The sequence below is a fragment of the Oryza glaberrima genome, chromosome 11, assembly GCF_000147395.1.
Source record: "Oryza glaberrima chromosome 11, OglaRS2, whole genome shotgun sequence".
Taxonomy (NCBI): Eukaryota; Viridiplantae; Streptophyta; class Magnoliopsida; order Poales; family Poaceae; genus Oryza; species Oryza glaberrima.
In genome coordinates, this window is record NC_068336.1 from 3608068 (window position 1) to 3635595 (window position 27528).

At 43.4% G+C, this 27528-nt stretch overlaps 4 protein-coding genes across 7 annotated transcripts; 1 reads left to right on the plus strand and 3 right to left on the minus strand.

The window, feature by feature from the left end:
- Window positions 1-2901: 2901 nt before the first annotated feature.
- On the minus strand, window positions 2902-6582 carry LOC127754644 (uncharacterized). Its single transcript, XM_052280216.1, has 3 exons — window positions 6540-6582; window positions 3043-3987; window positions 2902-3008 (listed from the first exon to the last, which is right to left on the minus strand). Exons 1-3 carry the CDS (start codon window positions 6580-6582, stop codon window positions 2902-2904), a joined length of 1095 nt encoding a protein of 364 aa, XP_052136176.1.
- A 26-nt stretch (window positions 6583-6608) lies between these two features.
- Window positions 6609-7341, minus strand: LOC127754036 (uncharacterized). Its single transcript, XM_052279488.1, has 2 exons — window positions 6756-7341; window positions 6609-6715 (listed from the first exon to the last, which is right to left on the minus strand). Exons 1-2 carry the CDS (start codon window positions 7339-7341, stop codon window positions 6609-6611), a joined length of 693 nt encoding a protein of 230 aa, XP_052135448.1.
- A 1185-nt stretch (window positions 7342-8526) lies between these two features.
- LOC127754490 (probable alkaline/neutral invertase F) lies at window positions 8527-12468 on the minus strand. Of its 3 annotated transcripts, none has more exons than XM_052280041.1 (5): window positions 12134-12468; window positions 11562-11941; window positions 10645-11076; window positions 9645-10203; window positions 8527-9103 (listed from the first exon to the last, which is right to left on the minus strand). In XM_052280041.1, the coding sequence occupies exons 2-5, from the start codon at window positions 11919-11921 to the stop codon at window positions 8808-8810; spliced, it is 1647 nt and encodes a 548-aa protein (XP_052136001.1). In that variant the 5' UTR covers window positions 11922-11941; window positions 12134-12468; the 3' UTR covers window positions 8527-8807. The 3 variants fall into 3 exon arrangements, with proteins under 3 accessions (XP_052136001.1, XP_052136002.1, XP_052136000.1); XM_052280042.1 differs by having other exon boundaries at window positions 11562-11946; XM_052280040.1 differs by having other exon boundaries at window positions 11562-12023.
- Window positions 12469-18025: 5557 nt separating this feature from the next.
- LOC127754491 (uncharacterized) lies at window positions 18026-23892 on the plus strand. Of its 2 annotated transcripts, XM_052280043.1 has the most exons (16): window positions 18026-18142; window positions 18262-18424; window positions 19162-19256; window positions 19602-19663; window positions 19745-19836; window positions 19916-20051; window positions 20147-20233; window positions 20759-20848; window positions 21298-21400; window positions 21479-21586; window positions 21943-22043; window positions 22164-22229; window positions 22333-22420; window positions 22811-22871; window positions 22953-23016; window positions 23546-23892. In XM_052280043.1, the coding sequence occupies exons 1-16, from the start codon at window positions 18061-18063 to the stop codon at window positions 23672-23674; spliced, it is 1527 nt and encodes a 508-aa protein (XP_052136003.1). In that variant the 5' UTR covers window positions 18026-18060; the 3' UTR covers window positions 23675-23892. The 2 variants fall into 2 exon arrangements, with proteins under 2 accessions (XP_052136003.1, XP_052136004.1); XM_052280044.1 differs by lacking the exon at window positions 20759-20848.
- The last annotated feature ends 3636 nt before the right edge of the window (window positions 23893-27528 follow it).

A 27528-nucleotide genomic window follows, 5' to 3' on the forward strand; every position in this document is an offset into this window, starting at 1 on the left:
TGTTTAGTGGAGAGAAAAATAAATGCGATAAATTTCTAGGGTAGTTGACATCCTCACCTAATGCTGTGTGTCAACTTGTGTTATAATCCTTTTGGTCTTCCTGTTAAGTTCATCCTTCACCGCTTGAATTAAACCTTTTGTGTACCTCGTGACACCACCATGAAATAATTTTGATGTACGTTTAGATCTAACAACTCAATTATGACTCATTATGATCTTGAAGAACTAGGATTCTAGCGCCTATAGCCATAATTTGGTCTGAGAAATAGCAAAAGCTACATGTTTTGGTCAGTCCACCGAAAAGGGGGAAAAGCATTGACTCAAGATGTTTGTACTAATCTGTGACAAAAATGTGTTTGCTGCTATATGTATTAATTCGTGAGGTTTCCTTGTCTTTAGCTCCTAATGCCTCGAATGCACTTTTGATGGTTTGTTGATTATTATGTTTAGACTTTAGATATTTTGGATATTTCTGTTGGCATGTATGTTTAGACTTAGATATTTTGGATTATTATCTGTTTGTCAACAGTATATTTCCAACCTGACGATCTGTCATTGTTTTTTTTTAACCTAATGCTGAAGTGCAAATCTATACCTCATAAAAAAAAATCATAAGGCTTCCATAGAGGATTTTCGTCCGTCGCCCAGCGCGCACCTCCTCTGCAAACCCCAAATTATCACACAATCCAATCCAACCCGAAAACAAAATCCAAATCGAAATCGAAATCGAAATCATCACAAAATATCAACTCAAGAGACAAAATATCAACACAAGAGATGATGAGAGGAGAGGAAGGAGCGAGCGAAAGGCCGCCGCTGCTCCTCGCTGGACCTCTACCTCGCCGCCTCGCTCCCGTGGAGGTCCCGAGCTCAGGGGCTAGATCCTGAACCACCACGCCACCGGGAAGCCGCTGCGTCAAGGAGCAACTGACCCGCCATGCCACCAGGGAGCCATCACCCTGCTGCGCCGCCGAGAGCCGTCGACCCGCTGGATGTAGCGAGGAGCGGGGCGGCGGCAACTCCCCGACGAGGAGGAAAGGGGCGGCCGACGGTGCGAAATTATTCTTATGTGTCAATCCGTTATTAAAAGTCTAACATTGATTGTTTATTGAACAATATTATAAGCTTGTTGCCAGGGTTCAATGTATCAGAAAGGGGGGAATTTTGGTGGTTAGAGAAATATGAAATTGTGGAAATTTTTCAGATATTTCGAACGAAATATTCAAACAAACTTTAAACTCTCGAACAGCAAAAATGAGGAAATTTGACAAGAGATCCGTCATTTCTAGCAACTTCTGCAACAAAACAAACGAGGGCATTCATGATTCACAATGAAAAGGACACCATAGGAACAACACACCTGCAGCTTGGGCTGCCGTCGCCCATGACACGGATGAAGAGCAGTTGCCGTCGATGTCGCCGGAGATTGTGGCTATCAATGTCTTCCAAAGTGTCCGCTCCACCGCTGCGCGCCGCATCGGTGTGGGGAGCGCCCGCCCCACCTCGGCGCCTGTCGTCGACTTCGCCGGAGAGGCTGCTCCTCCGCCGTTCCAACCGCCGCCGAGGAATAGCTGCGGCGCGCCGCCTAGCTGCAAGGAAGATGTCGCCTCGTGAGGAACCAATAGCAAGGGACCAGGGAAGTGAATCAAGTGATACAAATAGGGAAGAGAAAGGGAGGAATTAAGAATTTTGACTGATTTTGACCCTTTTGATCAAAATATTTGACCGGTAGCCATTTCCATCGGACCCCTCTAAAAGAACTGAAATTTCGGAAATTGTGAACCTTGCTTGTGGCAACACAAGCAATCTTCATTGTGTTCATCTTAAAGGATTGGGTGCTTCCACAAATCAATGAAAAATCCTACTTAACAAATATCCATCAGAGAAATGTGCATATGCATTAATGTTAAGACATATTGTTTCATTATTGCAAAATGTTTCACCAACAGAAAGTTCTTCTCTTGTGAATGTTCAATAGCATTATGAGATCAATTCAAGAATAAACTTGAGTTTACCTTTTTTTTTTACTAGTGTAGATGCTGAATTGACATCTAAGCTATTAGCCATAATATTGGCTCAACTTTTACAAATGTAAAGAAAATCTAAAAATAAGTATCACAGTTTGATAGAATCAACAATGCATGCTTAGTGCCACCAAAATTAATTTGCAACAGATATTTCAATCAATCACGTTGTAGGTGATCTGTTGTACATGCATAGCAGACAGGACAGTCCTGATAAGCCTTAATTTCTATCAACAACCATTTCTTCCTCATACTCGTTGGGAGCCCCAAAAGAGATCTAAGCAGGCAGCCATTGTCACGACAAATAATGCCATACGCTTTCAGCAAATCATCACAATCCAACCCAGGTATCTCTTCGAGTGCCACCAAGATCTCCTCAGGAGAAGCCATCCTTGACACCTGCAGATTTTTGGGAGATGACTCCAATGCTAAAAATTGTGACAAATTACTGCTGATTTCGGTTGTAATTGGCAGCTTGTCGATGTTCGCCGGCGGCATTGTTGTGACATCGCCACAGCTTACTACATATGTAGCAAAGTAGTCGGGGATTTTGATAGGAATGTAAGTGCATCCATATGGAAGTAGCCATGAGAAAATATCATCGTCGCACAAAACCGACACTAGTGCCTTGCTCTTCGTGTCCATCATGACCTTCCACATCGTCTCGTCGTCGTCGTTGTCGTCGTCGACGCGGTGTTTACGCCGTTTGCGTTCTCCGCGCACACTGAGGTAGATGAGGTTTGGGTCATGTATGCTCACGATGGGTAACTGTGGATTCGTGTGTGGGAGGCCGCGTAGGCGTCGAGGGACCAGAGCTCGGTGGCGTCGATCATGGCGTCCATGGTCCATGATGACATGTCGCCGTCGTTGTCCATCCTCATTGTCCAGGTGTGGATGACGAAGGCGCCGCCGGAATGGTCGCACTGCGTCGCGCCGCGGCGGCCGCAGCAGCATCGCGGGAAGATGTCGACGAACTTGAGCGTGGCTCCGCCGTCGATGGCGCAGACGGTTCGGGTGTCGAGCAGGCAATGCCACCGGTTGCCGCCACGGCGGTCGTGCTCCTCGTCGAACGCGCCGGCGGGGGCCTCCACGGGGAGCGGCACGTAGCGCGGCCGGCGGCGGAGGGGGGCCTGCTCGTCGAACACGTCGTCGCAGAGGATGACGCCGCGGTACAGGTCGACGTAGCACAGCCGCCGGTCGCCGACGTGGACGGCCATGTCGGCCTCCCAGTAGGAGAGCTCCTCGCCCTTGCCGTCGTCGTGGACGATCGGCGAGATCGGCGTGGCGCTCCACTCGCCGGAGCGGAGCACGACGAGCTCGGCGCCCTCCAACGTGTCGCGCCTGCGGCGCCTCTTGGTGAGGAGCTCCGCCACCACGAGCTCGCCGTCGCCGCCGCCGCCGCCGCCGCGGCGCACGAGGAGGCCGGTGCTCCCTTCACGCAGCTGGTGCGCCTTGGCGCTCTGATGCGGACGATACGCCGTTTTCTCAACCTCTGACAATGGGACCCAGTAAGTCGGGAGCAGCGACAAGGACGGCGGCGGACGTGGTAGGCCGTCTTCGTCGGCGACGGCGGCGGCGCTGGCATTGTAGACGAAGTAATCGAAGTGCTCGTCGTTCTCTCCCTTCTCGTAATGCATCTCGACGAGCACGGAGTCGCCGTGGGCGGCGACGACGTTGATCGAGGGTCCGTGAACTCTGTGCTTGCTGCACGGCGAGCAGTGGAAGCTTAGCTGCGACGCCGCCGGTGGCGCCTCGAGGCGAAGGGAGACGCGGACGAGATGGCCGTAGGAGGAGCGGGAGGCCGACCGGTGATCTTGGCTCCACCGGAGTTGGAGGTGGAGTCCTCGCCATCGCCCTCGACCTCGAGTTCGGCGTAGTGGTTGAGCATCGCCCACCCTGGGCAGCCTCCGGCCGCCGCCGCCGCCGGCGGCGGTAGGGTTTCCATGAGCATCGGCGAGCCGATCTAATGGGGCTCGAGTGGTCGACGGAGTTATGGAATTAATTACACAAAGAAAACCCAGATGAGTTTATTTGCAAAATATTCCCCGGCCGGTGTGCCTCTAGGCCCTCTAGTTCTATGGGAATCTGAAACAGTATTAAAAAAACACGAATATCAATAAAGGATCTAATATTAAATAAATAAATAAATAAGGTGGGACTTTAAACCAGGATGTATCTTGTGGAGCTAGCCGAAAGATCACTGGACGTTTCTCGAAATCTAACCCCCGGACGTTTCTCGAAATCTGATACAGATGATTTTAATTTCAAGAAGATTTATAACTTTCCGTTTGTTTAGACTTCAAAATATTTATCCGTTCAAAAAAAGACTTCAAAATATTTAGGATTGTTTTCACTAGTATTTCCCAACTGACCATCTGTCATCGTTTTTTTTTTCTTTTGACCGAATGTCATAATGCCACTTTGTCGTATTTCTCAATCCGCTCTCAAAAATAAAATAATATTGAAAGCAGTACTCTTTTTCTGACATTTGTTTATTTATTGGCTGATATATATACGGTGTGTGCACATGATAGATTCCTATGATGTCAAGTACCGTAAACATTAACAGCGCCACAAACAATCATATGAAAATTCTTAGCTATTCCAAAATGAAAATAGTTATTCCAAAAAAATATCCATCACATGAACATATATAATATAGTATGTATGTCAAGACAAAACTGTTTAATTATTGCAAAATGTTTCACCAACAAAAACTTTCTCTCTGTTGGATCGATGAAACCATACCAAAAGGTTGGGCAAAATTGGTCTGAAACGACTTGGATCGATCTATCGTATACACTTCTTCTGTCCTAACTGGCAGTACAATTACACTAAATTTCGAACCCTTTTTCATGTTTGGTAGACAACTCCTATAAGCTTCCACATCAAACTTTTCTTTGGAAAATGAAATCTATCGAAACATTCAGGCATTCCATGATGCCGACTGTCGCATGGTCGGCTTCACTGGCCACTCTTCCTCCATGGAGGTCATTATCAGCGTCGACGGGTCTTCCAACATCATACATGCCACAAGGTAGCCGATGATGGACAATGTCCGAAACTTTCTAGCCTACTTGACCGTCCGAGCTTGCCGTCGTAGTACTCCAGCTAGCCGTTTTTCAGTAGGCAAGACTCGGTGAGCTCGACTCTAGTATGAATGAAAATAAAAAGATCATTGCCTGAGTTGTGTGATGTAAAGTGAGAGTGTCTCTCCTCCTTTTATAGCATTTAATGACGGTTGTGAATGGTGGTTACCACCCATAACCATCATTGGGAGCCAATGAGAACTCTCCATGTGGAAGGTGGGGGCGGGGGGCCGTGTTAGTTGTTCGGCCCAACCACTTCCACCGCCTCAAGACACCGACCTTTTCTGTGAGGCTGACATGTGGGTTCTTATGACAATGCATGGTGGATAAGCCTAATTATATCGGTTTTACTCTGATTTATGAGCCCTTAAATCCGTGTGGTCGCGTCTGATTGGCCAGATATGTGTTTCTTCGCATAGCGGGTGATTGTGATACAATGTTTCTTCACATGGCAGGTGAGTTTTCATACAGAATTACCTGCATACAAATATTTCACTAACACCTGTGGAAATAGTTAGTAATAAACTCACTAACACTATGCCCAGTGTTTCATTTTATTTTTTTTTTCTGCAGGAATGGATGGCACACTTAACATTTAAGGATCGTCAACAACAAGCTATCAACCATAATATTGGACATCTAAGCTATGAACCATAATATTGGCACCATTCTTCCAAGTGTAAAAGAATTAAAAATAAGAAAAACAATCCACCAGAATCAACACAATCCAATAGTTAATCACACAATGTATACTTAGTACCAACAAAAGTAATTTACAAAAGACATTCCAATATATCATGATCATGTTGTACATGTAGAGCAGACATGACAGTTTAGATAAGCCTTAATTTCTATCAGCAACAATTTCTTCCTCATACTCGTTGGGAGCCCCATAAGGGCTTTGAATAGACGGCCATTGTCACGACAAAGAATGCTATAAGCTGTTAGCAAATCATCACAATCCAACCCAGGTATCTCTTCAAGTGCTACCAAGATCTCCCCAGGAGAAGCCATTAACACATACAGACTTTGGGGAGATGACTCGGATGGCAAAGATTGCGACAAATTAGTGCCAGTTCCGGTTGCAGTTGGTGTTGCAATTGGTATTTTGTCGACCATCGCTGGCAACATTGTCGCGGCTTTGCTATAACTCACATAGGTAGCAAAGCAGTCGGGGATTTTGACAGGAATACAAGTGTATCCATGTGGCTGTCGCCAATGGCACCGACCGTCGCCGCGCCAAACCGACACTAGTGCCTTGCTCCTTGTATCCATCATGATCTTCCATACCACCTCTTCGGCGACGTAATGTGCACCCCGTTTGCGTTCTTCGTCCACAATGAGGCAGACGAGATTTGGATCATCCATGCTCACTATGGGGTGTAGTGGAAAGCTCCGTGGGAGGGCGGCGTAGGCGTCGAGGGACCAAGCTCGGCGGCGTCGATCATGGCGTCCATGGTCCACGCCATGTCGTCGTCGCCGTCGCCGTCGATCCTCAGTGTCCAGGTTCTGATGACGAAGGCGCGGCTCGAACGGTCGCAGGTGGTGTGCTTGCCCAGGCTGCCGCAGCAGCAGCGGGAGGAGATGTCGACGAATTTGAGCGCGGCGCCGCCGCCGTCGATGGCGCAGACGACGGTTCGAGTGTTGAGCAGACAACGCCGATAGTTGTCGCCCTGGCGGTCGAAGTGCTCCTCGTCGAACGCGCCGGCGGGGGCCTCCACGGGGAGCGACACGTACTGCAGCCGCGGGGGAATTTCGTCGAACAGGTCGTCGCCGCAGAGGATGACGCCGCGGTACAGGTCGACGTAGCACAGCAGCCGGTCGCCGACGGGGACGGCCATGTCGGTCTCCCAGTAGGAGAGCTCCTCGCCCTTGCCGTCGTCGTGGACGATCGGCGCGATCGGCGTGGCGCTCCACTCGCCGGAGCGGAGCACGACGAGCTCGGCGCCCTCCAGCGTGTCGCGCCTGCGGTACTCCTCGGTGAGGAGCGCCGCCACCACGAGCTCGTCGTCGTCGTCGTCGCCGCAGCGGCGCACGAGGAGGCCGGTGCTACCTCCACGCAGCCGGGGCGGCTTGGTATTGGTACCCTGATAAGTCGGGAGCAGCGACAACGACGGCGGCCGCCGTGGTGGGTCCTCGTCGCCGGCGCCGGCGTCGTCGCCGTCGCCGGCATTGTAGAAGAAGTAATCGATCCCGTATTGTTGGTACCCTTCCTTCTGGTAATGCATCTCGAGGAGCACGGAGTCGCCGTGGGCAGCGACGACTACATCGGGGGCCGGTAATGATGAGCTCCGTATCCGGAGCCGCCGCACGGTGAGCAGTGGAAGCTTAGCCCCGACGCCGCCGGTGGCGCATCGAGGCGGAGGGAGACGCGGACGAGATGGCCGGACGAGGAGCGGGAGGCCTCCCCGGTGATCTTGGCTCCACCGGAGTTGGAGGTGGAGTACTCCGAGTCGTCGACCTCGCGTTCGGCCGTGGCGTAGGGCATGAGCATCACCCACCCTGGGTAGCCTCTGGCCGCCGCCGCCGCCGGCGGAACGCCGGAAGGCAGCGTCGCCGTCGCCGTCGCAACTGGCCGTAGGGTTTCCATGAGCGGCGCCGCGAGCCGATCGATCGGAGTTTTGGAGATCACGTGTTTATTTACGTATGGGTACAAAAACCTAGATGAGTTTATTTGGAATACTTACCGCCTCACCGGCAGGGTTTCAACATTCCGGAATGAATTTTGGAAATTTCGGGTATAAGCCCCCCCCCCCCCCCCCCGGAGATAGGAAATTAGTTCGGCTAAAAATTTTGGATTTTTTTCTTTTTTTGAATTTAGCAAAATTATTCAAATTGAACCATATTTTATTTAAATTTCAAATTATTTCGGACCGAATTTTTCCGTCGTATCGGTGCCCTCCGATAGAAAGTGCCGGTGCGATATATCGAACCCTGCTCCCCGGCCGGTTCCTCTAGTCCTGTCCTATCAGAAATCTGATATATATCCTTGATTTTAAATTTCAAGAAGTTTTGAAACCTTCCGTTTGTTTAGACTATAAAATATTTTGGATTTTTTTACTGTTTGCCACCAGTATATTACCCTATTTCCCAACCGACGATCTTGTCGTTGTTTTTTTTTCTTTTTACTGAATTACTGAATGCCGTAATGCCCACTTATTTCTTATTGTATTTCTCAATCTGCAACTAAAAGTGTAATAATATTGAAAGTAAATGCACAGATTTTTTTTTCTAAAATTTTCAATGGTATTTGTTAATTGGTGTGTGCACGAAAGACTTATGTTCACAGGATATCGTAAACGTCAATGGCGCCACAATCATACAAAAAAGTCCTTGGTGTTTCCTTCCACAATGAAAATATGTGAGGAGTATATTAACAGAAAGTCCTACAAAGTACTACAAAGAATTATCCATCACAGAAACATATGCTAGTATATATGTCAAGACAAAACTGTTTAATTATTGCAAAAATGTTTCACCAACAAAAACTTCTTCTCTGTTGGATTGATGAAGCCAGATACGAAAAGTTGGACAAAATTGCTCTGAAACGACTTGGATCTATCCTATACACTTCTGTCCTAACTGACAGTACAGTTACAGTAAATTTTGAACCCCATTTTCATGTTTGGACAAAACTCCTATAAGTTTCCACATTGAACCTCTCTTTGGGAAAAAAAAATTCTATCAAAACATTTCAGGCATTCCATGATGCCGACCGTCGCATGGTCGGCTTCACCGGCCGGTCTTCCTCCATGGAGATCATCATCAGCGTCGACGGGTCCTCCAGCATCATACGGGCTACGAGGTAGCCAGCGATGGACCATGTCTGGAACTTCCTGGCCTGCTTGCCGATGAACCGTCCCAGCTTGCCATCGTAGTACTCTGGCCAGCCGTCCTTCAGTAGCCTGGACTCGGCGAGCTCAATGGCGCGCTTCGCCATCTGCGGACGCCCAGTCTTGATGCAGGCTGCTGTCAGCAGCCACAGGAGAACTGCAGATGGGAGAACACACACATAAACGTTAAGATCTTGGAATGAGGATTCAGGTGACTTTGGTTGTGAACATCAGAATCACATTTCGCCAACTATCTAGGGAACACGAAGATCAGATCAACTTTAGGAAAAAAAAAAAGTGCCACACTCAACCCTCAAAGGGATCTGTCGGTTCTGTTCAATTTGATGAAAACAGATGAAGAAGTCAAAATTTCATAGCCATAAGCACCTTAGCTACCCCCAAAAAGTTAGTTTTTACAGCTTCTGTATGACATTAAGGATCTTACAGTATAAAACTTGATTAATAAAAATTATTAGATCAACAAAGTCATTATCAGAAGAGGTGAATGTTGAATAGTATTATGTGATCGATTTCAGAATAAACTTTAGTTTACCTATTTATTATTGTGTGTGATGAATTGACGTCTAAGCTATCAGCCATAATATTGGACATGACTAATTTTTATGAAGAGTAATGCATAGTAAGGATCAGCAACAGAATCATCTCAAGTTAGCACAGTGCAAAAGGAAAACTTTAACCTGGCCATGATCCTCCATTGTGATAACTCCACCGGGTGTTCTTCGGGTCGCAGCCAGTGATTATTCTCCATTCATGGTTCTCAATTGCAGGGTAACATATCTTCAGAGGCATCTCACCAACTAGCTCTTCCCACCGCTCCTCAATCAGATCCATTATTGCCACTGATTGCTCTGGAGTAGCCAGAGATGATATAATGGCAATGCAATTTCCAAGGGCGAACCACCGAAAGTCCATCATAGCTGGGCTCACGTTGCCAAGGAAGTAGCCTCCCCGGCATGGCATGAAATCAAACACCCAATCAGGGATTGAATCCGGGATGACATTAAATTTGTTCACAGCAGTGTGTGAATACTCTTCTGTTTTATATCTGTATATGTTATTCAGGTGTGGGAAATCTAGCCAGAAGTAATTCCTCATGTGGTAGGTTAGAGCATGTAGCCGTTGCCCTATCTTTTCTATGAAATCCTTCCCTTCACCATCTGGCTTAAGCATCTGCAGAGCACATCTCAACGCCATGTAGAATAGAGCTTGGATCTCAATAGGATAACCATATATACCCTGGAAATAATAGTAGATTTAACATTTGAGCCAAACAGTCATGTAATGATAAGGATCTCAATCACCAATTATAAAATTGTAGTTCAAAAAGTAGAACTTCTAGGAATGAGATTATAGTATTATACTACTACAAATGCCTGTTAGCACTATTATCCATTTTTAAGTAAATTCAAACTACGTAGTATCTCTTTCAGAGAAGGTTAAGAAGACAACGCTTATACTTGAAACTTGGAATAACAATGCAGTGCTCCCGGACATTGTGCTTTGAATATCAGATTTCTGCCCGTTTTATTAAAAAAATGTTTTGAAAAAACAGAACTTGCTTGGTTCTAAGAAGAAAAAGCAGAAACATTCAGCTTCTTTGTTGCCACATCAACTGAACTGTACTGTTTTTAATGATACATGTCAAGAAATAAATCAAATCAAGGTGAAAGCTCATACCATTCGACGATCTATCATTGAGCAGCCATCTGTGCAGAGCAGAGTTGGGAAGGTATCAAATCCCTCAGATAAGCATAGGTTCAGTATCAGCCTCATGCAGTTCTGACACTCTGGTGATTCTGCCAAACTAGTATCTGCCGTATACTTTGTATATGCCCGGAGTAGAATAATCCACCAAAATCCAGAGTCCACTGGAGCCACCCTCCCAATTGCACTCTCACCAAAATCTGCAACTAAAGTTTCAGTGTTTCTGTTCCGATTACGATCCACCTTGAAACTTGCAGGCATCGCTCCTGCTCCAAGCTTGAAACGGTCTACCATTTTCTCCGAGCTTTGCAGGTGGAGTGTTTTCAAGAGGAAGTTTTTCACTATATCAGTCTCATTATTCATTAGAAAAGCCAATGCACTTGGAAAAAAATCTCGCACAAAAACCTGCCATTGTAAGGATAACATCAGGAAAGAGGTGAAGCATAACTGAACTATTCATTTGATTCAGGGAGAAAAAAACATTGAAAAAACAAGCATGCAGAAGAATCCTAGCTAGAAAGCAAGCAAAGTTTTCAAAGCCATACTGCTTAGATAATCAAACTGAACAGGTCATCATAAGTGCTAGTAAAACAAACGAATTTGCTCTGCAGGACTCCATGCCAGTGATGATGGATATAGTTACCATTTAACAGCCTACATAATATATTCAGTAAAGCTATTATATTGCTCGATAATCGATATAATCATATATATCAACATCAAACAAAGGCTAAGCATCAAACACTACAAAGATCCTAAACACACCAGATTACTCAGGTACTGATTTCAACATGTATAAACCAAACATTCAATACATCATACAACAAGAACATAAAAACGAGATTCAGTTTTCAGAAACCATATGAACAAGCAGAGGATTCCGATTTCACCTGATCATAATTGAGCACCTCCTCGGACGCATGGTCGACGGCGGCAATCGTCCCAACCGGCTGCCCCCGGAAGTACACCACGGACTTCCTGAGAGCCTCCCACGCCTCGTTCACGAGCGGGTGGGGATCACCGAGCGTCCCCAGCGAGAAGGGCGAGTCGAAGCCCGAGGGGAACGCCGGGGAGTGCATGATGCTGTCGAAGCCGTCGTTCTGGCGGTGGGAGAGCTCGCTCCACGACTGCTCGTCGAAGGACCTCTTCCTCTCCAGCGTCAGCCTCGGCTTGTCGATGAGGAGCCGCGAGAGATCGAGGTTGATCTCCGCCTCCGAGGCGATGGAGACGTGGGACGACACCCTCTTCATCCTGCTGATGACCTCCTCTTCTTTTCTTGGTCAAATTTGTTTCAGCACGAATCAGTTCGAGTAAATCCAATGTGAAATTGGAAAGACAGGCAATGCAAGATCCTGAGAAGAAATCAAGAAAGAATATATTCGGATTTGACACCGGACAGCAAGCAATCAATCGAAGACCGTAGCAAAATCAGCGGCGGCGGCCGGCGAGGAGAGAAGAATACCTTGAATCCGAAGCGGCGGCGGCGGCGTGTTCGCCGGAGAAAAATCGACGAGGAGAGAGAAACCAGCCAACTAATAAACCAACCAATGAGAGCGTCGCCGTTCACCGATCTTGCGGTCTAGATCCAAGCGCAAGAACGGCAAGATCTCCTCCGGCGGCGGATGGGATCAAGAGGGGGAGGGATCGTGGAAGGAGGTGGTGGTGGTGGAGGGAGGAGACTATCCGCATTTCTGGCTCCGGTGAGCTTACTATTTATAGACAGCATTAATTCTCCCCCATTTCCTGGCGCCTTCGGATTTTCTTTCTTCTTCCCGGCGAACTTCGGACGTGCCACCCACACTGTTCAAAGCTTTGTCGTCTCCACTTTCTATCTTTTCGGATATTTGGCTTATCCAAAACTAATACTTCTCTAGTCTAACATGAAGATTTCCTCAATTTTTTTTTTTTTGGAATCAAAAGAAAGGTTGATTTTTTGCAAGTTTATTTCTAAGTTTTGTGATAGTCTCTTCGGTAGGTACTGACCCACGTTAAATGTTTTTCATGGTTTAGGAAGGGAGAAGATTGAGAAGATACGCGTAATGAAGTGAGTCATTATACGAACGTATAGTTAGTTCAGTTAATTATTTTAAAATTTAAAAATATATTATGATTTTTTAAAACATTTTTTTATAAAAATTCTTTAAGAAAAATATTTAATAGTTCAAAGGCATGCGCATAAAAGGCATGCGCATAAAAAACGAGGGAAATCTCCTCTCTTTATCTATAGCTCAAACGTAGCCTCAGAGAGTGCATTGTAGATGACATCATGACAGCCGGCGTATGCAATACTTGTTTATCGGTAGTATCTCGTGACATATTTGAAAGAATAATAACAATAAAAAATTTTAGCACCAAACTCAATATAGTGTAATCCTATATAAAAGAAATCTAACTACGAGTAATCGAAAAAAATGAAAGTACTAAAAAAACTAAGGGCTGTTTTCAAACGCAGGATTCTTAAACACGCAGCATTAGAATATCATCACGTTTTTTATCCTAGGGAATGAAAAAAAACAAAACAGTTTGAATGGAGTAAAGGAAAAACTGAGAGGAGTATACACAAAGAAAAAAATATTAAGAGGTTGCAGCTCCAAAATTCGCATGAAATAGGAAAAGCATCAGTGGTGTGGTGTTGGAGTCGTGGGTGCATGACTCCACTCAAATCCTAGCGTCCACAAATATTACACGCATGTAAATGAGCTTTCAACATGGTTTTAATGAAATCTTGAGCGTGTTTCATAAAAAAAATCCCATAAAACATGCCCATAGAAATTTCAAAAGAATCCCGGAGATCCAATTCTTTGTTTTAAAGGGGCTTTCTATAGGATCCTAATTCAGAACATGATGATAAGCGGAAAAAAGTGGGACGCCAAGACGCCGATGAACTCAAGCTGTGAAAGTCTTCTTTTAGAGAGAGAAGAAAGTCGTCCGAATTTCATTTCTAGGGTCCCGAAGAGGTTCGAAAAGGTGTACATGAGTTCCTCCTATATAAGGGGCTCATTGGTTGTCAACCAAGTGAGAGGGATCTAATAAAGATGAGTACAGATACCTTCAACCGATATCGCTTGAGAGGCATAGCCGTCTCTTCCAAGAGATTCTCTCTTATTTCTTAAGCAAGTATGAATTGCCATAGTATTCTTCGAGGCATGATTCAAGATCCAATCGATTTGAAGTATGAATTGAACATTGGTTTTTGCATGTCAATAATACACTGGTAGAGAAACCATCTTTGGTCGGTTGCCCAAAATCCACAATAATCCCGGTTTGAATAAGAACCGGGACCAAAAATGATCTTTAGTCCCGGTTGAAAAAGCTAACGTCACTTTTTGATCTTTAGTCCCGGTTCGAAAGAAGGCAAGCTGTGTCAGACCCACTGGGACTAAAGATCCAATTTTAATCCCGGTTGCTTATAACAACCGAGACAAAAGAAAAACGAAAAAAAAATCGCACCGCGCCTCCTCGAGAGGACCAACAGCCTTATCCTCTCATCCACTCATCTCTCCTCCTCTCCCTTATCTTCTCCAATCTTCTCCTCCCTTCTCATCTTCTCATCTCCTTCTTCTCTTCTTCCCCCTTCCTCCCCTCTCCTCCCCCTCCCCTGCGGCCGCGGCAGATCCCTCCCCGACGCAGGCGCGGCCGCGCGCGGCGAGCGGCGGATGCAGCTGCGGCGGCGCAGGCGGCGGCTGGGCTGCGGCCCGGCGGAGGGCGGTGGCGGGCGGCAGATACAGCGGCGGCCGCGCGCGGCGAGCAGCGGATGCAGCCGCGGCGAGCAGCGGATGCAGCCGCGGCGGCAGCTAGGCGGCGGGCCGGCGGAGGGTGGCAGCGGCGCAGGCGGCGCGTGCGGCAGAAGCGGCCGCGCGCGGCGAGCGGCGGATGCAGCCGCGGCGGCGGCTGGGTGGCGGGGGCCGGCGGAGGGTGGCGGTGGCGCAGGCGGCGCGTGTGGCAGAAGCGGCCGCAGCGGCGGCCGTGCGGCCTGGCGGAGGGCGGCGGCCAGGTGACAGCGGTGAAGCGATGAATTTGCTTTTGAGAATTTGTGGTGTATTTGATCTGTGCGATGTAAATATGTGATGTATTTGTGATGTTTCTTTTTAGAATTTGTGATGTATTTGTTTTGATTATCTGTGATGTATTTGGATATGGTGGATTTGTAGATGATCGATTTGGGATTTGGAGATGATCTTTTGTTCTGTGATTTTGGGGATGATTTGGGGATTTTGGAGATGATCTTTTGTTCTGTGATTTTGGGGATGATTTGGGGATATGGTGAAATCAATATTCAAAGTAAAAAACAATAAAAAAAGAAAATACTAACCGGATCTGGCTTCATTTTTAGTCCCGGTTGGTAACACCAACCGGGGTTAAAAATGGCTCCATCTTACCAACCGGGACTAAAGATCGATTTTTAGTCCCGGGTATTTGAACCGGGACTAAAGATAGCGATCTTTAGTCCCGGATTCGTAGTCCCGGTTGAAAAACCGGGACTACAGGGGGTTGCAAACCGGGAGTAAAAAACGTTTCTCTACTAGTGATATCATAGTTGACCTAGAAAAGAAGAGATCGCCATCTCTCTCTCATGTTCAATCGAGATTGTGTGGGTGTTTAGTATTGTATTCTAGGTTCTGGCTGGTTAGAGTACAGGACTCGAAATCCTCTTAAAATCCCAAAAATCTTCTATTTTTTTCCTTTAATTTCAAACGAGTCATAACTACGAGAATTGGTTCCCAAGGAAAACGTTTGGAAAATTGGAAAACGAGGTGCTAAATTATTATTTTAGCTGCCAAACCGTCAAACCGACACTAAACTTTAGAAGTCCCGCCTAACCGACACTAAGCTTTAGATGGCCCGTATATTATTTTCAACATTGCTCTTAAATGACACTAAGCTTAGATGGCAGATTGTTTCCACGGATGATAAGATTTTTCCATGTAGCATATGGATTTGATTTCTGCCTTCCCTGCTTAAATGGATTTACTGATCCTCATTACCTCATTCCATAATTGTTTGGATAACTCCTAATAATAAAGTACAGTAGTAGGAAAACTAACGAGAAAAAATGGCATGAGATAAGGGCATTAACTTTTGCTTAGATATTTTAAGCTGGAAATTCTTTCGATGTCATCAAGGTTGAATAATCGACACCAGCCGACGACGATCGGTGGCTGCTAAAGACCAAGAAAAAGCTACTTTGTCCATTTGTACCAGCTAAAAATATTCCAAAAAAAAAACGTTATATTGTCCAATAACGAAGGACATCAAGTCCAACTTTTCTTGGATGTTTTTTTCCCGTGAAACAGTGAGAAACGACCAATCATGTGACTTGTGTAAAAAATATTGTCAAAAGTTGCTTTCGCGTGTGGTGTGTTGTGCTCGATGGTTTTATGCGTAATTCAGACCGTGATATTTGATTTGTCTTCTATGTCTATTGAGGATGTTTGGAACAATTCCATGATTATATAGCTTTATATATACTCATAGAATTTGATAAGATAACCAATTTCATAGATGGAAGTGGAAGTTGATTTCTATAATTTCATTTTGCGAGTGTATGTTATAAAACCTATCTTTTCCTCCTAATAAACAAACCAGTCCCTCACTATCCAAGTAATTTTGCTTCACACGAAAAACGAAATCCATAATTCGTTTTTAGGGGGTGCTTATTAGACGCAACTATGCTGAGGATGCAGCTAGAGAACACATTTTTTACAATAAAAAACCAAAAAGAATTGAGTTGATAGTTTTAAATTTGAAGATGAAAGTTTAAATAATTCAAATTATGGGTAGAGTTTTTAAAAAGTTGAGTTGAAAGTTTCAAAATTTATTTGAAAAGTTTAAAATATTAAGTTGTATGTTTTGAATTTTGATATGATATTTTTAATATTTGAGTTAAAAATTTTAAAGTTTGAGATGAAAGTTTTAAAATTGAGTTTCTTCAAAATTGATGTACAGTATATGTGAAACATGCATATAATTTTGGGGAAAAAAAAGGAAAACATACTTATACGGGTGACGGGTGGACCTTGTGGGCCAGACCAGGTGGTAGCGGAGGAAAAGATACAATTTCACTCCCTAGAAACTGGGTATATTGCCCCCCCCCCCAAACGATTAAAGTAGTCCAAAACAACTCCCTCGACTGTATTGCAGGTAATTTTTGCTGCCGTGGTGTCCACATGATAGCTCAGTCATTAGGAAGATGAAAAATAGACTTGGGACTCACATATAAGTGGCAAAAAAATTGTGAGTTCCACGTGTGAGCCTCGACTCTTATTTTCCCCTCTCTCCTCTTTTCTTTCATACAAGAGCACAACACCCTAACAGTGGGCGGTGCAAAGCCCGCTCCTCGTCCTCCCCCTAGGAGGTGAGTGGTGGCGATGGCAGAAGAAGCCGACGAGACAACCGTCGCCGCACGAGGCATGCATGCCAGGAGTCGTCGTTGCTCCAAGGACTTGACCTTGGAGAATGGAGACGCAGAGGGCGCGCAGGGGTGTGATGATGGTGGCGTCAAGTCATCGGCGATGGTGAGCGAGGAGCGCGAGGCTGACAACATTGGTGAAGGGCGCCGATGATTGGGGTCCGACATTAGGCTCCACCTTAGGGTTGTAGGCTCATTGCAGCTTCGATTAAGCTATCGGGCGGTGAAGGATTGGCGGCGATGATGGCTCCTTCAAATCCGCTTCCTCGTGGTTGATGAAGTATGGAGCTCATGGCCGATGCGCGTGGGTCGAAGAGGAGCCGGTCGGACAGGCACCTTCCCTGTCAAAGAGGAGGACAGTGCTTGCTGCCAGCCACTGCCACTTCCCCTCGTTGTCTCGCCACCTCCGCCGCTATGGAGAGGAGGGATGAGACTCTCTTTCCTCCGGGGAGGGCTGATTGGCTAGCGGGGAGAAGGGGGAGGAGGAGAGAGGAAGGATGAAGAAGATAGGGAGAGCAAGGGAGAAGAAAGAGAAGGGTCACTAATACGTGGACCCTACATATTGACGCAACTAGTTTGATTAGGTCAACGTGCCATATCAACGAAATCACTCACTATCAAGAGAGTCAAATTATATTGGTTTTAATAGTTAGGCGGTCAAGATATCCGGCATTGCAGTTCAGGATATGAATCATATTGGAGTGGACCTATATTACTGGGAGTCAAAGTGGACTTACTCCAATAGCATTCTGTTCATTTATCAGCCCAACAAACTAACAAAGAAGGGCTTCCTGAAATTTGACACAAAACTGAATTTCAGGCCCATGAAAGCCCATGTAGAACTTTCCCGTTAACTTTTGGGCCCCACAAACTGAAATGGGCCCACCCACTAATTGCAGTGAAAAACCCCAAAACCGGGTGGATTTCCTCCTTCCCTTGCACGCCTCCACGCACCCGTGGCCGGAGAAGAAGACGCCGCCATGGACGCCGGCGAGTGCTCCAGCTCCCAGCCCTGCGCGTCCTCCTCGCCGGACGCCGCCGGTGGCGTCTGGGCCAAGCTAGGTGCGGCCGCCCTCCTCCCCCACCCCACCCTTCCTTTTTCTTGGGTTTCTTCCGCCGCACGGGTTCTTGATTCTTGACCTTTTCGTTGGTCTTGCCCTTGGCCATTGCTTGCACTGCAGTGCCCTCCGATTCCGCGTTCCCGGAGGTGGAGCTGGCCGAGGACGACGCCGTGGTGTGCTCCCGGGTCACCCCGGACGGCGGCGGGGAGGTGGTCGCGTGGTGCGTGATTAGGCGCGGCGGCGGCGATGGCGACGCGTCGTCGGCGACGATTCGGAATCTGAGGTATCTCCCCTTTTCTGCTTTGCTCTTCTGGACTGTGCATTGTAGGCAAGATACGCTCTTTTTCTGCAATCTTGTTTTATCGGATTGGGGGAACAAATGCCATTCATTGATGATGCGTGTTTGGACGAAGGTTATAAAATGCAGAAAAGTTCGTACTGATTGCGATTGAATGTGAGTTGTTGTCGTTTGGATTATGTGAATCGTTGCGGTGTGGTAGCATCGTGTTCGTGTTCTTGATCACCTCCCAATACCAAAATTAAAGAAAAGTTTCCTGTGGATAAAAAAGATTCAGATTTGCTAATGATTCTAAAGCGCCTTGATTTTCTTATCCATAACTCACTTTCCAAACTTCTGAACCTGATTGATCAAACCAAAAATGAACTTTTGAATCGTGCTCATTTGAAATCGATAGAGGCGAGCCCCTGGAGACAGGGAAGAGGCAGAGTGGTCATGGGTGAGTTTTTTTTTTGGGGGGTGGAGGGTAGAGGAGAAGGGAAGTTCACTTCTGTGGCCAAGGTGGCAGGAGGGTCATGCAGGTTGGAAATGAGGAAGTTTTTCTATATTTATATAAATAGTTTCTCTATGTGCGTACATCATAGCCAACCTGTGTTGCAACCTTCTGTTATTCCTTTTATCAAATTCTCGCTGATGTTAGATGCCTGTCTTGTCATCCTTGTAATGTATGTTTCATTAGACCTCTATCGTACGTTAACATTATCCATGTGCCATTGAGAAAGCTCGGATGCAATTATTGTCGATGGAAGAGTGATCCAGCAAGAAGCAGTTGACATCAAACCGGGGAGTGAAATTGTTTCAGGACCCCAGAAAGATGGTGAGATAACTATGTATTTTGAGTTTGGCATTTCGTGCATAGATTGGTGATTGTGTATATTTAATGGTCTTCTATTTTTTTTAAGTGGACTATTTTATGCCTTTATGAAGCCAAATGAGTGTTTACACATGACTCTGAATATATGTACTCATTGAGTCATTTTGAATGTTTATTGTTTCCTAGACCATTCTGTTTATAAAGTGAAAAATCTATGGTTGCATGTTCGTAATTGTGCTTCCGAACAATTTATCAAATTACAAATGTTTATCCTTTTGTGATTCCGTTATGTTGAAAAGGTGAACTGTACCACTATGTAATGCATTTATGCTATCCATCTTCTTGCAGGGCATCTGTTGTACACCTTTGATATAACAGGCCTGAATGACCAGGACAAAACTAATATCAAGGTATTTTGTTGAAATGAATGTTGATCAACAACAACCTCGGTGCATAAACGTCACTAACTTTTATTTAAATGATGATGTCAGATTGTGCTGGATATTGAGAATGCAAAGTGCAGCATATGCTTAAATTTGTGGCATGATGTTGTTACTGTTGCTCCATGCCTCCACAACTTCTGGTACTTTTGCCAATTTTCCTAGCTATTTTTGATTTATCTCAAAATTCTGATTGGTGCTCATTTCTATATTCCTTTTAAGCAACGGTTGCTTCTCTGAGTGGTTAAGAAGGTCTTCAGCTAATTCGCGTGATAAAAGTCAGAGTGCTGCCTGTCCACAATGTAGGACGGCAGTGCAATCAGTTGGTAGGAATCACTTCCTACATAATATTGAAGAGGTGTGATAGTTGTGTTTAGTGACTTAACTCCTCAATACTGTTTAAGTGCTACCTATTGTACAGCTGAGATGTTTATTATAGTTCTGCTTTTGTAGGCTATACTGCAAGCTTTTTCATCGCTACAGCGGTCTGATGAGGAGATTGCATTGTTGGAGTCATATGCCTCGGTCAAGACAAATATTGTGAGTTAAAAATCTTACTAAGAAATTGTTGATTTCCACCATTTTCTCAATGGATTGTATAAAGTGTTGCACCAGTCTCTTATCTGCCAGCACTGATATTTGTCCCTGTTATCTGCCATAAAATCGAATATTGTTTTAAAATCATCACCCTTTTTTAACTTGTTTATATATTGTTGTTCATTTTAGAGAAGTGCCTTCCTCAGTCATTTGTTATTAGTTGCTGATAAATATTTAGTTTTGCTGTTGATAGCTTTTGAACTTTAAAAAGCTTGTAGTTAGCCTGCCCTACAAATAAAAAATGGCAGCTTGTAATTATGGACAATTCAAGGCCTTTCTCATGATAATGTGATGTTATATATAAATTGAAGGTTGCATGAGTTTTGTCATAAAATATTGTTGGGGCTAATTTTAATTACTCAATTCATATGAAATTTAATTGTGAAACTTTATCTAAGTAGGCGCAGCAGTTGTATTTTAACATTTCTGCTATTCAGTCTATGATGTATTTTAACCTAAAATTCACAGGCATGGCATGCATTCATCCCTTTTCCATGGTCTTATGCTGGTGCGATGATTCTTAGATCCACCATGGGGATAAACATCTGTCAGAGGGAGGTCAGATGGCAACGACTCAAAGTAGAACAGAGCTAGGTGAAGTAGGGTACAATTGAGGGAGCAATAGATCTATAATAGCTTGCCATGAGAGAGACCAGAGCTGACTAGAGACTTGTTTATTCATCTTAGCTTAATGGAAATGTATAATCCCCATCCTTGTGATAATTTGACCCTGAAGCTTATCTCTAAAATAAGGAATAGATACCAACCCAATCTAATCTGTTAAAATCAACTGGCATGAACAGTACCCCTGAACATGACAATTTGTCTGTCTGATGGATAAAATGCCTTATTATTAGAGCCAGTTGAGTCACAGGACAATTAATACCCAACTCACCAAGGTTATAGGTGTTTTCTATGCTATAATATATATGTTGCAAGTATATTTGTTTTGGTATTTAAATGATCAGTCCCATGATTCTGAGTTGCTGTCAATGTTCATACCTTAGGTTTTGGGGAAACAGAAAATCCAGTCAAGGAAGCGCCGTTTGCCACGTTCAAATGATGAAGCTAACCATACTAACCATGCTGATTTTCTATGCCCTCAATGTGGTAAGTGTTGAAATTTCATTTTTAATATTTTTATTCTTCTTTTTAGACATGTTACTCAAATGAGAAAAATAAATGCAGGTGCTGAATTTGGTGGATTTAGGTGCAGTCCAGGTGCTCCACACTTGCCGTGTAATGGATGTGGAGGAATGATGCCAGCCAGACCTGACACCAGTATACCACAAAAATGTAACCGATAATTCTGACCATATTACAAGATTGTAATTCTATAATTCAGTTGTTATTTGATTGATTATTCAACGTAACCATGTGTGCTGCCGTTATGTTAGGAACTGGACATATCTATGTTCATATTTTTTTCTTGCCATACTAATATGCTTGGTATCAATTAGATGAACTAAAATTATTTTTATTACATAATTGAGGAGTATGATAGATATGCACGATTGCCTCAAGATGTATTTTGAAGTTTGCAGGCATCATGAGTAGCTTGATTGCACCTTTTCCCTACTGAATGTTTATGAAAATTATATCCTCTATTCTTTTTAATTTTCTGGCTCTAATCTATCAACCTTATATTGCAGGTTTGGGATGTGATAGGGCATTTTGTGGAGCTTATTGGTGTTCCCAAGGAGTGAATTCAAGTCAGCATAATCCAATCTGTGATCAGGAAACTTTCAAGATGGTAAGATAATCTATTACTTATATCTTTTAGACCCCACTGTACTCCATCATCATACAGTACATGTTGTGTACTTATATTCACTGTTTGACATGTTGTGTGGATAACTGCATAACTTTGCAGATCTCTCAGCGCCATATCTCTAGTGTTCCTGACACAGTACATGGAGGCAATCAATACGAGAAAGATGTAGGAAGTTTTAACATGATCTTATACTATCATATTGCTCCTTTTATACCCCAGATAGTAGTTTCACATGTGAGTACTGACTATAGTATTTTCTCCTCTCTAGATTACAGAAAGATGTATACAGCAATCAGGCAAAGCATTGCAAGCTATAATCTCAGAGTGGATAGTGAAGTTTGACAATAAGGAGCTTGGTAACCTTCTATCTAGTTAAGCTAATTTTTTCGTTGATGCAAAATCTGATTATATTTGTTATTTAGTTGTAGTACATATTCATGTTACAGTTTTGCATTTCTTACATCGTGATTACATCATGATTGTTCTAGCATACGAATGACCTGTTAATAGCAACAATTTACACAGTGCCTGAGTTGTGTTTTTGCTTTGAATGGACAAACTTTATGTATGACTTGAATGTTCAGAAGGAAAACCTACTTCTGGGGACAATTTTCTCTTTGTTTAGCGCATTACTATCTTGTTGCACAATGGACATGCCCCCATCTGTCACATTGTATGATATGCTGTTCTTACTGCACATGCCATCTGTCACATTTGTATGATATACTGTTCTTTTGTGCATGCAGATCGCTCAAGGCTGCAGCTGAACCATGTTGATGCAATTACTTCTAGGACATACGTCTGCAAGTAATTATTTTCCCTAGTTTACAAGAATAGTTCGATTTCATCTTGCTCATTTATCTCATTTTGGACTTCCAACAAATGCAGCCAATGCTACAGCAAGTTCATCGATTTCCTGTTCTACTGGTTCCGTGTATCAATGCCAAGAAATGTATGTATACTTCACACAGTTACTAATAATTACTATTATCAATCCCTCTTCATGATGCGAATGCTTTATGATAATATTAATCAATTCCTCTTCTTTAAATAGTCATATGTGATAGGTCCCCTGTATTCTGAAGCCACACCATTTCTGAAACTTAACATGTCTTATAGAAATTGTTCTAGAACTTTCCTGTGTTCCAAACCAACTTTGTTGAATGGTGTTCTAATTATTTGGATGGTCAATTTTGCAACATATCTCTAAACTATACATGGAATTAATACTTGGTTTGTTCGACTGCTTAGTTTTGCTGCACATATATTCTATAGTTGCTTTCATGATCTAATCCTGGACTCCTATTCTAACCACTGGACCCTTGTTGCTTTCTAATATCCTGAGTAGAATAACATATAAATGTTTCATTCAACAATAGTAAGCTCATGAACCTGTAAAAATCTTTGATCGCCGCTACACTGCTTCATTTATTCATAGATCATACCAGTCTTCTAATATTGATGGTGATGTTCTGTTCCAGCTCCTTCCACCTGATGCTGCTAACAGGGAGAGCTGCTGGTATGGTTTCATGTGCCGAACCCAGCACCACCGGCCTGACCATGCTAAGAAGCTCAACCATGTCTGTCGTCCAACAAGAGGCAACCCCTAGCCTGCCTCGTTCTCTGAAAAAAATCATCTATTTTCAGTGTTCAACAGCAGCATTGTACAGCAAAGAGCAAGTGCCATAGGCTCTGGTTTCTCAGTGTTTAACAGCTCTGTTTGATTAGTAGGAATGATTGTCAGGTACATCAACCAGTTTCAAATGCCTAAACTGATACAACCTGTTTATCTTAATCTCTCCTATTGCAAGTTCCTATTGCAACCTTCCATACTTATGTTTTTGCAATGCAACCTCACATGCTTTCAAGTTGCTATTTTTCGCCCATCTGCGAGTGTTTGAACAGAGGGAGCAGAAGAGTTCTTCTGAAAGAGAAAAATGCAACTAGGCAAGGCCTGGCTGGCTTGAAAGCTTGATAGATACAAGAACCAGCACATATATATATCCTGTTAATTAATTAATCTTGACCAGTGCCTGAAAACGAAAGCGCATTGCACTTGCACTGCATGGACACAAGCTGTTGCTGTGACGGCAGCTCTGTCGGCAGGTCAGGGGATATGCATATAGGAGCATTCATATCTGCAAGGCACTCCATCCGTATCAAAATATAAACACTTTAAATTATTTAACAAATACTAAAATTAAGAAAAAAACAATTCCTTCCAGTAACATTAGTGGTTAATTTTTTTAAATTTTAATTGCTTAGATTCCTCTCTCAAACATCTGATTGGCTGGAAATATATGGATTTCTGTGTATTGTTCCGTGCCTAGAAATACTTATATTATGGTACAAATTCTAAACAAATGCTTATATTCTTGGGAAGGAGGGTGTGTATAATTCAGCTCTATATATGCCTCGCTTTCACACGCATGAGACCAATGTTTTCTCATTGCCATTGCAAGATTGATAGGAAAAGGATGGCGATGGCGACGTGTTCATGCAACTTCAACCCATCTCGCCGTCCTTGTCGGCGATTTCCCCAGAATTTGTTATCACGTCGTCCTCAGGTTACTGCAGAGTTTCAATCAGTCAGCATCATCGACACATGATCACCATCTTTGACACTGCAAATCAGCCGCAATTATATATCCGTTTTGTGTGAGGATGTTTTCATTTGGTCCAGTCATGTTGAGTATCTTTTGAGGTAGCATATGGCTTCTTTTGGCTTATGGTACATATAGATGTGACAATTTTTTTTGAGGCAAAATGGGAATTTTGTTAAGCAAAAATGAGAAAAAAAAATCTGGCCTCTGCATCTGCCAGGAATATGTGCTAACATGCTTAGTGCAGATTTAGGGTCTGTGTCCATCAAGCTTTGGCTATTCTTATCCTGGTGTTTGCTTGCCTTTTGCAAAAATTGATCTACCTTTTAAACTTATTAAAAACTGCTGTTTATATATGTTAGTACTACATGTAAAGCTAGCTAGCTAGCTAGCTGATGCTGCATATATATTGATACAGTAATATACAGTAACTCTTTTAGTTTTAGCAGCAGCAGCACAGAAAGCAAGGGAAAAGGGAAAGGGCAAACAGTTGGGAATCATGGACAGGGCCAGCTCTCCATGCCACAGTGCCGAAAAAAAAAAGTCCCCAAAAAATGTATATGCACAGTTGTTCTGGAATGAGATGGAGATTAATTTCATTACTTTGTCTGAAGGAATTGGGCGTTGTATTTTTTGGAATTTTGTTGGAGCACTATTGGAAGGCATGGAAGAATTAATTGTGACTGTGGCTTTATCAGCATCACCGTGGCGATTGGTTAAAATTACAGACCGGATACTTAACACGTTAGCAACAACACTGTACACACAAGTTGAGTGGCAGTATCCCTCACATAAGTTAGGTCGCTATCACTACTTAGATATCTCTAATCCCACTTGTTCTCGTAGCTTTCGTCTCTCAGTATCAGTGCGTCGTCTTAGCAAAGAGTTATGGATATAAATATCTGGCTTAACGCAGCAAATGAACCGTTAGATTTGTCTCAAGATTCTCACGTGACTATGATGTATGGTAGCTAACATGACGGACAACGATTGATATAGAAATGCCCCATATCTGTTAACTTTGTATTAGCTCGACCATGGCGCCCCTCTTCTTGTTTTTTTTTTAAAAAATATTATTACCATATCATTTTTTCCTCCTGTGTTACTCTCTTCTTAATTAATTAGTCTTGACAATATGATAGGAACATGTATTTTTTTTAAGATAATGAGAAAAAGATTCTAGCTTTTGCTTCATCAAAAGGTAGAGCCAAATTATTACAGACTTTGCAGCGCATCCGTACGTCTAGCTGCATCACGAAGACAAAGAACAAATGCCAACATAATTTAGATTATTAAGCCAGTCTAGAGTCTTACGCCAGAGAATGATTTTAGTTTAGTTTAATTTAACACAACAGACATTCTTAGCATGCAAATTGCCAAAACTGTATCACCTCACAAATGCAATATCTGGAGTTCTGAATAACATGTCAAAAATATCTGCAAGTGTGTGTGATCCATTTGGATGCAGAAAGTCAGAGAGAGCATCACGAGCTTGGAGCAATCACACTGCAAACAGATTCGGAGCGACATTAGCTAGCTTGCAACTGTTCAAAAGGTAGGCAGGCAACACTGCCATATGCATATATGCCACTACTGAATTAAAGTGGCAGAGAGTTGCATTATCTGTAAACACACACATGATAGATATAGACATAGATAGATATACCAGCATATATATGTGTAAAGCAACAAGCACCGATCGATCACAATCCCAAGAATATATTGTACACCTTGGAAAAGAATTAGTCAATGATGCGGTTCTAGTCATGTTTTTAGAATACACACGATGTATTAGAGAATCTTGTAGCGTCTTTTTATTTATAAGAAAGGAAAAATTTCAAGGAAATATATATGAAAATCCTATAAAACTTCTGTGTTCCAAAGGAACAATATTGAGGTTTACTACTATAAGATTCCCGCACTACGAATGGATGCTCACGTGAAACCACCTAGGAATTAGGATGGTGGAACAATCCCACCGAGCATTGATATATAAACGCATATTGCTTTTTTTAAGAACATATGCACCTATTGCAACAACTTAATTAGAAATTATATGGAGCGCATGGTTGGAGGATTTTATGGGTTATAAGTCATAACACTTAGAGGTTATTTTTCTAAAAAATATTTATAGAATTCCCATGTTTCAAATGGGTGCTCATATAAAACCATTATATATATAATGACGTGAAACAACATTATATAGCATTGACGCATAAGAGGCATATATATGCAAAAACAACAATTATTATATCAACCACAATTAATTAGTAACGGCTTATAGAACTCATTTTGAGTACTGGTAGTTAGGCTCACATAGATTTCATAAAAAACTAACGGTTTATTCCATAATAGTCCTGTTAGTGCGTGACTCCCGTGATTTGAACATGTGCTCATGTCACTACCAGTCTCACGTATAGCATTGTTAGTGCATAAGAAGTTAACTAGCTATCATGCTCAACCAAGAAGCACATATTGCAAGAAATCCGAGAAATGATTGTTAGCAACAATCTAGGACATATTTGGAGTCATGGATTGTATAGTGTAGGAGTTGGATTTTAGTTTTCCGCGACTTTTATGGGATTCTCATGGTTCAGATAGATTACAGGGGATGTAAAACCACGGACAATAGCAAACTGATTAATGATCATACGGAACCTAGACATAAACATATGCAAATCATAGCAAGAATCAACTATTACAACAAACTACGCCAAGGATTATATTAGCATCGGTTTAGGTCATTAAATATCAAAGAAAAGCAACCGTTTAGGTTCAGCTAGGAGCGTAGGGTTGCATCCCAAACAACCGGGTGTTTGTCATTGTTAATTTCATAAGCTTTGTACATGTCGAGCACAGAC